This window comes from Nicotiana tabacum, chromosome 8 (assembly GCF_000715075.1).
Source record: "Nicotiana tabacum cultivar K326 chromosome 8, ASM71507v2, whole genome shotgun sequence".
In the NCBI taxonomy this organism is placed as follows: Eukaryota; Viridiplantae; Streptophyta; class Magnoliopsida; order Solanales; family Solanaceae; genus Nicotiana; species Nicotiana tabacum.
In genome coordinates this window covers 161,659,459-161,670,236 of record NC_134087.1, presented here as the reverse complement: position 1 = coordinate 161,670,236, position 10,778 = coordinate 161,659,459, and the positions used below count along the sequence as shown (strand labels likewise).

General features: G+C 33.3%; 1 protein-coding gene across 1 annotated transcript; it reads right to left on the bottom strand.

Moving 5' to 3' along the window:
• Window positions 1-7,862: 7,862 nt before the first annotated feature.
• On the bottom strand, window positions 7,863-10,560 carry LOC142163376 (uncharacterized). The gene is made up of 5 exons (XM_075220655.1): window positions 10,036-10,560; window positions 9,401-9,732; window positions 8,408-9,152; window positions 8,303-8,324; window positions 7,863-8,191 (listed from the first exon to the last, which is right to left on the bottom strand). The coding sequence occupies exons 1-5, from the start codon at window positions 10,558-10,560 to the stop codon at window positions 7,863-7,865; spliced, it is 1,953 nt and encodes a 650-aa protein (XP_075076756.1).
• Between the last annotated feature and the right edge of the window lie 218 nt (window positions 10,561-10,778).

Genomic DNA, 10,778 nt, shown 5'->3' with positions numbered 1-10,778 from the left:
TCAATAAAAATATAGGCTGACATCATTTGCTTACAATCATGCGTACACCGCTGCACAGCCGCCGGACTCCGGAGGCAAGTCAGTGGAGTAAATATTTATACGGATATATTTACATGGTACCAATAAAATACAAGACATACGTCTTCTTCACTAACACAGTTATCACTATATCATAATTAATTAATTAATATACATGCTCACCTTAATTTATCACTTAATCATAATAAATTAGTATGATTTTGTGTAAATACCCGATAAAAATAAGTTTTAATAGTCATCACTTAGTGGGGCATAACCTCATAGGGATGACTGAGAGAAAGGTGTTGGATGTGGGGTGGGGGTGGGGGGGAGGTGTTCACAATTTATTATTGTGACGACCTGATAGATCGTTTTGAGTTCTAGCCTTAATTTTCATGATCAAAGACCTACCGTAGCTTCATTTAATATTTTTTGATTTGCGTGTAGTCCGTGTCGCTTTTCGAAAAGCTTTTATGTGAAGTTTTGAAGAAAATGAGAACTTTGACTAAAAATGAGGCTAGAGTTGACCACGATCAATATTTTAGGTAAACGGCCCCGAATCGATAATTTTGGACTTGGGAGTATGTCCGGAATTGAATTGGGAGGTTCCTAGGTTGATTTAACTTATTTTACCAAAAGTTAGCAATTTGAATGTTTGAAAATTTCCTAGATTTGACCGTACGTTGACTTTATGGTTATCGGGTTCGGATTTTGGTTTTAGGATTTGGAATATGTCTGTTTTCTATTTGAAACTTGTCTGCAAAATATGGTGCAATTCGGAGTTGGTTTGATAGGATTCGGACGTTTGGTTCTGATTCTAAAGGTTCTTGAATTTTCTTTTGAATTTCATGCGTTTTGATGTCTAATTCGTAGTTCTAGATGTTATTTTGGTGTTTTGATCGTATGATATTTTAGACTTATCGGGTCGTGACAAGGAATTAGGGGTTGGGTTAAAAGATAGTTGAATTTTATCGGGTTGGGCATGGTTAATTATACATAATCAGGGTCAAAAGAAATGTAGGGTCAAGTAAAGAAGAACCAGTAATATCAAGACACGTGGAAAAGATGGGGTCGAAAAATTAATTCTTATTATTTAAAAATCAGAAAATAGAATTGTTAGTCAACAATGGCATAAATAGGCCAAAAGTATAACGTTAGTGGTGAAAATGGCGTGTAGTAGCCACTAAATAAGGGTGTATTTAATTTTTATCCACTATTTAAAATGCTTATCAAAAATAGCCACTACTAAGGGGGAAAAGACACAATTACCCTTTCTCTATTTCTTGTATAATCCTAAAATCGACGAAAACCCTTATTTCATTCGTTCAGAGTTATGCGCTTCTTCATCTTCCTCGTATGCAAACTGCAATCTCAGTTAAACTTCTGCTCCTTCATCTTCTCCGTCATCTTCTGTCAATCGCGACTGGTAATATATTTTTTTTATGCATTTTCGTTTTTCTTTATTTGTATGTTGGTTCAATGCCGTGTGAAGTATGTGTGAAATTTCAAAAATTAGCATTATATGTTGATTCAGTGTAGTATATTTTGTGTGATTCTATTTTTGATAAATTTTTAGTGTGTGAAATTTGAAATGTGTTTGTGGTTGATTCAATATATTTGATTATGTAGGTATATTTTATAAAAATAGTCGTAGAAATTCATAAGCTTACTGATTATGAATTTTCAGTTAACTATGTTCATTAAATGTAAAGAAGAAACGACATTAAATTTTGTAGTTGGAATTCAAAGTTAAGGACTGATTGTCCTTAACTTTTGCACATGAAACTTGAAGTTAAGGACAAAGTGTCCTTAACTTTGGATGTTGAAAGTATATGTTAAGGACTGTATTTCCTTAACCTATGCACTTACAATTTAAAGTTAAGGACTGATTGTCCTTAACTTTTGCACATGAAACTTGAAGTTAAGGACTAAGTGTCCTTAACTTTGGATGTTGAAAGTATAAGTTAAGGACTGTATTTCCTTAACCTTTGCATTTACAATTTAAAGTTAAGGACTTATTGTCCTTAACTTTTGCACATGAAACTTGAAGTTAAGGACTAAGTGTCCTTAACTTTGGAAGTTGAAAGTATAAGTTAAGGACTGTATTTCTTTAACGTTTGCACTTAAAATTTAAAGTTAAGGATTGTATTTGCTTAACTTTTAAACTTGAAATTTTAAGTTAAGTCCTAATCTTTGTTTGTTTTTCCTTCTTTTCTAGTGTTATAATGGAAGGCGATCATTTTTTTGATTTTGACGATTGGCGTAATTTTCTGGTATATTGGAAAGGAGATTTTCAATATAAGGAAACAATTAAAAGTTTTCTGTCGAATAGCCAATGGAAGAAATTGAGGGAAAGTATTTTTGGCAACTTCTTCAGATTACAAAGTGTGAAGTTCTCGGGTAAACTTATACACTGTGTATTGCTTTCTGAAATTGTTAGTAATGAACCTGATTCGATGACCTTCAAGGTATTTGACAGCGATATTAAGTTTACTCGTGATGCATTCCATATTATTACTGGTTTGAAGTCTTATTCGTCGCTTGACATGAAAGGTTTAAATGAGAAAGAGAATAGGCTTTTAAGAGTCTATTTCCCTGGAAAGGACAAAATTGAGTTGGCTGATTTGTATAGTTTTATTTCTAGTCGCCCACATGGTACAACTTCATCATTTGCTGGCAGTGATGATTATGCTTTGAAATTGGCAACACTCTATTTTGTTGAGTCGGTTTTGATGGGCAAGAGGAAAAATAGGAATGTGTCAGAGCAAATAATGAAAATTGTTGACGATGATGCATTTTGCGCTTCCTTCAACTGGGGCTCTCTTGCTTATGAGACGCTATTAAAATCATTAAAGAGTTGCTTGAAATCAAACGAGAATGATGTTCAGAAGGAGAAAGAGAAAGAAAAAGATATTGATAGCTACACTTTAGTTGGCTTTCCTTTTGCGTTTTGTGTCTGGATTATGGAAGTACTTCCTATTTTCCAAGAGAAACAATTTGTGAACTTCAAAGAAGTTGGTTATCCTCGAATGTTATGTTATTCTGAAATGAAGTCTCCACAATTTGATGCTCTTTGTAGAAAATATTTCCATAATAAAAAAGTAAGTTAATGTAATTACTATCTCTTTTTTTGTTTATTTGTTTTAGTTATGTATACTTATGTTTAGTTTTTCTTATATAATAAGTGTTTAAGTTGATTGAGATGTCACCCTTTATTCCCGTGGAAGAAGAAGATACAGAGCCTCTTTGTGTGGAGAAGCCAGTTTCACAAGATCGAGGCTCAAGGTCTTCTTCCACACAATTTGACGAAGGCGTACTTAAGGAAATTGTTAGAGTATGTGTTTCTACCTTTGAATAGTATTAATTTTTTATTTGATTATTTCTTGCTTACGAACACCTTTTTTTTATATTATGTTTTTTGATTCAGAGATTATCAGAGAGTTTTAAGAAGGATTTGCAAGCAGAAGTTACCAGAGTTAATTAGAAAATTGTTGTATCAGAAAAAAAGATTGAGAACGAAATCAAGGTAATTTCAGTTAGTCCAACTTTAGGATTTTGTGTCCTTAAATTTTGAACTTGGAATTGAAAGATAAGGACTTCTTGTCCTTAACTTTTGAACTTTGAAATGAAACTTAAGGACATCATGTCCTTAAGTTTTGAACTTGGAATTCAAAGTTAAAGACTTCTTGTCCTTAACTTTTGAACTTGGAGTTCAAACTTAAGGATTGCATTTCCTTAAGTTTTGAACTTTAAGTTCAAACTTAAGAACTGCATGTCCTTAAGTTTTAAACATGTCCTTCTCTTTGTAACTTAGTTGCTTTCTCAGGATTTAAAGAAAACTCTAGGATCAAAGCTTGATACTTTGATGAACATGTTTGGGAAAGCTGATCAGATGAACACAGATAGAGAATCTAGTGTTCCAATTAGAAAATATGGAGTTGATGATCATTGTCGTGCTACTGAGCGTACTGGCATATTCAACCAAGATGCAGGTGGTGTTGAACGTGATTATATGGATGTGCATGCAGAGGGTCAGTATGAAAGAGAATTTAGAGATGCACATCTAGATGATGAAACTGAAAATGTTACTGATATTGGGAAAGGTTAGTTATAGATTTTGATTTTTATTTTCGTTGAAATGTATATTCAATAGATTAATACATATAAACTATACATGTGCATGCAGAAGTTTGTGGAGTGCCGGAGAAAATTTGTAGAGTTTGTGGATTGCAATCACAGGAGGATTTAACAAGTCCATTGGGGACAAGTGTCAGCGAGATTGTATGCAAATGCTTAGAAGGAACGTATGATCTCTCTACACCGTTGTCATACAAAGAAAAATTTGGAGTTCAAACTTGTGCCTGTCAAGGTTAGATAAAATTTTCATTATATATTGTATCTTTATTTCATTATATATTGTATCTTTTGAAGCAGCAAGCGAAGAAGCTGGAGTGCAGTATCAAGAGAAAACTGGACTACAATCTCAAGACATAGGCAGAAGTGAGATTGGTTCCAAATCTATAGATGCAACATGTGATGATGATGATGTAGCTGGAATGATCTTGGATATTGAAAATGGTTAGGCAGTGCTTTTTTAATTTTATATATGTTTGTTTTAATTAAAGATTATTAACATGTTAGCTGTTGTAAATATTTTTGCAGAATCTTGTCAACAAGCATCTAAAGATCATGGTGAACAACTGCAAGATAAAGAAAATGTGGAATTGCAAGAAAAAGAAAATGCTGCACGCAATATTTTAGCTGAGTTGTCTCTTGAAAAAACACAAGAAGGTACTGCGGAGAAGACAGGTACTGATTGTGCCCTAATTATTATATGTACAATTGAAATTTTGTCTCTTCATTTGACCTGTTGCAGAAAACTAATATGAATATGTATATATATATATATATATATAGTCTAATATGAATATATATATATATATAGTGTCGCCAGCAGAGGAAAACAAAGAGGACACCAATGATGACGATCTTAACCAATATACAAGGAAAAGAAAGAGAGACAGTATTGGTTATGATGGTCCGTCATTTTCTCTTCTTACTCCTACTCCTCCAAGTATACAAATGGACATTGATGCAACTTTGACTATGGAGGGTGAAGGAAATGTTGAAGAAGAACTTGGTCGAGGTAAAAGGAACAAGAAGTTAAGCTGGCAGTTGAAATCTCCTTTTGATAAGGAAGGAAAAGCAGTAAGTTCCAAGGCAGACAATCAAAATACTCTGAAGAGTTTAGGTTGGATAAAATCAACCTATACTCGTAGGTGTATTTTTCATTATGCCAAAGAAGATGAAAAATTAGTGAAGAAATTCATTGTGTGGTTGGGCAAGGAGAAAAGGAGAGGTCGCAAAAAAGAGTAAGTCTCTTAATGTGTTTCACTACATCCTTAACTTCTGTGATTGTAAGACTAATTTTAGGACTAACTGTCATTAACTTATAGATTCAAGTTTAAAACTTAAGGACTTCTTGTCCTTAAGTTTGAATTCAAAATTCATAAGATAAGGACATGCAGTCCTTAAGTTTGAGTATCAAATTCAAAAGCTAAGGACACTTGGTCCTTAAGTTATAGATTAAAGTTTTCAAAATTCTAACTTGACATTTTCAAATTTTTCAGGGGACAAATTGATTTATATGCTGATGATAATAGTTTGAGGAAAAAACCATACAAATTGTATCATCAAAAAATCAGTAGCAAAATGTTTTTCCTTGAGCTTTCAGATAGCAAATTTGTTCTTGATGATAAGGTTAGATAATTCACAAGGCATTTATTTTTTCTATTATTAATTTATCATTTTTTCATTATTTTATGACTGATTTGTTATTGATTTGTTTTATTTTTTGCTTTTTTATGAATCATATTGACATTGCTCTCTATTATCTGAGAAAGAAGGAATGCTACCACTCTCGCGATCATCCATTTCGATGCACAACTACTGATGTTCTTTTTGATAATTATATGGCACTTGTGTATAAAGATTTCAGTGAAGATGCTAGTGATGAGTTTTTGTGTGCTGGTGATAATCAGTTATTTCTTACACCATATGTGTGGGGGGACAGCCGTAGATGTGGAATTGCATGGACTGAGGTTGACAAAATCTTTTTTCCATGTCGGCTTCCTTCAGAAGATGATGAAGCTGTGACACACTTTTTGTTGGGAGTATTGGACTTGAATCAAAAAAAGATTGATGTATATGATTCCATATACAGTGAGCCATATGAAGCAGGAATGAACTACATGCAAATGTATGCACGCATGATCCCCCATTTGCTAAAGTTCTCACAGTTTGACAAAAATCACAAGTCTTTTGGGAATGTCTTCAACAAATTTGATATACAGTGGCAAAGATCACCACACCAAACTGGATCGTACGTGTTATTATTTGTTATATTATTTATATGTACTTAAGATTTATTGTTTAATTCACTGCATATCTTACATTTCTCTTAGGACTGATTGTGGTGCATTCCTGATCAAATTTGCCGAGTTGCTGATGATTGGAAAGGACGTGCAGTAATTCCAACCCGAAGACATAAAAGACTTTCGAAAAGAACTTGCTGCAAATCTTTGGGCACATGGTGAATGGAAAAGAAATTCTGGTTATGATACTCCACCAGAAAATGTTGGTGATGATTATGAGAGTGAAAATGAAACATTCTGTCCAAAGGAGTTGTAAAGAAATTGTGGTGTTATTTTTGTATAAAATTGCTGTAAAGGTGACATCTGAATTATGCCAGTTTAGGATAGTTCTGAAATATTCTGTAAATTTGTGAAAAGGCACTTATATTTTGTTTTGTTGGCATAGCGTAATTTTTTGTAACAGCTATGCAAAATTACAATTTCAAAAGTTATGTCAAGGCATTTTGTTATTTATTTCGTTGTTTCTCTCAACTGTTGATTTGTCCATTGAGTTTGTTAGTATTTGTTCATGACTAAATGTAAGTGAACTTCAAATTCAAAGTTAATGACCAAATGTCCTTAACTTTTGAACTTGAAATTCAAAGTTAAGGACCGACAGTCCTTAAGTTTTGAACATGGGACTATAACTTAAGGACCTCATGTCCTTAACTTTTGAACTTGTATTTCAAACTTAAGGACTCCTGTAGTTAATGACAAACAGTCCTCAAGTTTTTAACATGGGACTATAACTTAAGGACCTATGTCCTTAACGTTTGAACTTAAAATTCAAAGTTAAGGACAGACAGTCCTCAAGTTTTTAACATGGGACTATAACTTAAGGACCTCATGTCCTTAACGTTTGAACTTAAAATTTAAAGTTAAGGACAGACAGTCCTTAAGTTTTTAACTTGTATTTCAATCCTTAAGTTTTTAACTTGTATTTCAAACTTAAGGACTCCTGTAGTTAATGACAAACAGTCCTCAAGTTTTTAACATGGGACTATAACTTAAGGACCTCATATCCTTAATTTTTGAACTTGAAATTCAAAGTTAAGGATAGACAGTCCTTAAGTTTTTAACATGGGACTATAACTAAAGGACCTCATGCCCTTAACTTTTGAACTTGAAATTCAAAGTTAAGGACAGACAGTCATTACGTTTTTAATATGGGACTATAACTTAAGGACATCATGTCCTTAACTTTTGAACTTGAAATTCAAAGTTAAGGACAAACAGTCATTACGTTTTCAAAATTGCAAGTTGAACTTACTGACTCCTGTTAATAACTTTTAATTGTTGAACTCAAAAGAAATTAAAAGAACGTAACAAGATATAAATATTGAAAATCTAGGCATCCGCTCAAATTAGAATAATAATGAATACAATCTATAGCAAAAACTTAAAAGAGTCGATAAACATAAGTGTATATTTCTACTCTTCTCTATGCTTTCTTGAAAATGGATGGAGTGCCGGAGAATATATACAAGCTGTTCTATTATGACCAATTCTTCTGCAACGACCACATTTGAATGTTATTTTTGATGGCTCGGTAGCAGGAATATGCCTTTTCTTTTGCCTTCTACCTGGTGGCACTTTGAAATCTGGAGGTTTAACAATTTGTGACTTAACACTCTCTGGTACAATCCATGAATCAGTATGTCCTACAGGATGTATTTGTCTTTCATATGTTTTCAGCCAAGATTCCTTTAAGTACCAGTGCGAACAAAAGTCAGACTTCTTGATGTTTCTCTTCTCGATAGCTGCAATTGCATGTATGCATGGTAATTCATCAAGTTGAAATTGAAAACAATCACATGTTCTTTTGTTTAAGTCCACCAAGAAAGTTATTCCTTCTTCTTCAACTCTAGAACGCCATGAATCAACAGGGAAGACCTTCAATGTTGAAAAATTATAAGTGAGTACATTATGTTAAAAAATGTCAAAATCATAATATAAACATAAAACATAATACTTACGTTCAAAGTAAATGCTAAATCTATTCTGTTCTTCAATTCCTCCTCTACCCAACAAGAAACATCATAAAATGTTCCTTCTGCTTTATTTCTTCTTTCATAAAACCAATGTTGTAGCTTCACTTGAATGAAATCCATCATTCTTAGTATAGGCAGCTCCCTTGCTTCTAATAGCACTGAATTCATCGACTCAACTATGTTTTTTATGAGCATGTCATATCTTCGTTGTGGACTACAAGAACGTGACCATCTTTCCGGTGGTTCTTCCATCAAGTAGTCATAAGTTTTCTTATCTACATTTGCAATATCTGACATGTATATGTCAAATTCTTTACGCTTGTATACTCTTGCAACACTTTGGAAAAGTTTTATGACCTCACTTTTCACCTTTCTTCGCTTTAGGTTCTGCTCCAAATGATAGATGCAAATCCCATGATGGCTTTCAGGATATACCTTTACAATGCCATTTGCAATAGCTTGATGCCTGTCTGATAAAAAAATCAAATTCTCACGGCTCCCAATTGCATTGCGAAGCTGACTAAAGTACCACTCATAGGAATTGTTGTTTTCAGATTCTGCTATTCCAAAGGCTAATGGGAAAATTTGGTTATTTGCATCTTTTGAAACTGAAATCATTAAAACACCACGATATTTTGACTTCAAAAAAGTCGCATCAATAGCAATCACTGGTCTACAATGATTCCAACCAGCTATCGATGATCCATATGCGTAAAACATATAAAGAAACCTGAAAATACAATATAAAACAAGGTTAAAATACCCGAAGTTTAGGACAGTCAGTCCTTAACTTACATTTACAAGTTATAAAGTTAAGGACATGTTGTCCTTAACTTTTATTTCAAAGTTCAAAACTTAAGGACTGGAAGTCCTTAACTTTTAATTACAAGTTCAAAACTTAAAGATAGGCAGTCCTCAACTTCTGGTTATAACTCAAAAGTTAACAAGGCTAAAGACAGCATGTCCTAAATTGTTTACCTGTTGTTGTCGTCTATCTTTATGTTAGTATAAGTTCCCGGGTTTTTACTTGTCATCATATACAAGTATGAACACAATAATTCATAATTTTCTTCGGGACTTCCTCTTATTAAAGCGGAAGCATGTTGAATAGCACGCCACGCCTTGTGATATCCAATGTCTAGTCCATGCAATTTTTGCATCTCTGCTATGACAAAAGCTGGTGTAACTTCAAATCTTGGGTCCCGAAGATTATCGATAATGTAACCACTAATCAACTTTGAAGTAGCATGCCTTTGATCTGCTTTCCTAGTGTTAACAGAGCAGTCATGCTTTTTCTCAAGCTTTACTATCTTGAATAATGTTGAGTCTTTAATTCTGAAAGCACGCACACACCAACGACACCTATCATCATTGCATGTCAACGAATATCTTGTTGAGCTTGATCTAACAACTTTGAATTCAAAATGTCATTTGATTGCTACATTAGAAAAACAATTAATTATGCTCTTCTTCTTGTCAAATACTGATCTGACTTTTATTTGATCCAAAGAAGCATTTTCTCTTAATATCGTAGTTGGGGATTCTTTTTGTTTCAAATTTGATCTTTGTTTAGTTATTTGAGTGCAGGTTTTGTCAGCAACTACTTCGATTACCGGTGCACTCTCTAAGACTTGAATACCCAAAGCTTGTTCGTTGTCAATCTCTATAATGTTTTGTCCTTCTACTTGAATAGAATCAAATGTTTGATGCACCTCTTCATTTAATGGTTGAGCTTCAACCATATCTACTTCAACTATCTGTTGGCATCGCTCTTGATTGTCATGTTGAGTTTTTGTGTTGGCATGTTCATTGCTTGTTGATGCAAAAACTCTTTCCGAAATATCAACTATGAAACGACAGCTCTTGAAGAGTGAATGAGTTTTTAGCAACTCTATACATGTGTGAAGATCTAAATCTTTGGATACAAGCATTCCTTTGCTTGTTCCAAGGTTGATATCAAACCATATCACTATTTCAAACTTTTCTCTATCCAATTCAATAAGCTCAAAAATCTGTTTAACGAAATCTTCAAACTGAATTGACTCAGGTGCTAGGAAAAGCTTTGTTTGATGATCAAGATATTTATAGTCTTCAGTCCATCTACCATTAAAAGCAACTATTATGCATATTGTTTCCATCCTACAAGTCAAGAGAATGGGAAACAAAGGACATATGTTATAAAGCAATCCTTGTAGAATTAAGAACAGGTGTACTGTAAGTGCAAGACAAAGATAAGGACTGTCTGTCCTTAACATTTAAACATGTAATTAAAGTTAAGGACTGTCAGTCCTTAACATTTAAACATGTAATTAAAGTTAAGAACTGCCAGTCCTTTAACATTTAAACATGTAATTAA

Bases quoted from the DNA above. Each gene is read 5' to 3' on its own strand.
- LOC142163376 (XM_075220655.1), bottom strand. From the start codon at position 10,560: ATGGAAACAATATGCATAATAGTTGCTTTTAATGGTAGATGGACTGAA. The intron at 9,153-9,400 runs GTAAACAATTTA...TTGTATTTTCAG, and splicing joins AAGATAGACGACAACAACAG to GTTTCTTTATATGTTTTACG. The intron at 8,192-8,302 runs GTTCTAGAGTTG...ATGCAATTGCAG, and splicing joins CTTCCCTGTTGATTCATGGC to CTATCGAGAAGAGAAACATC.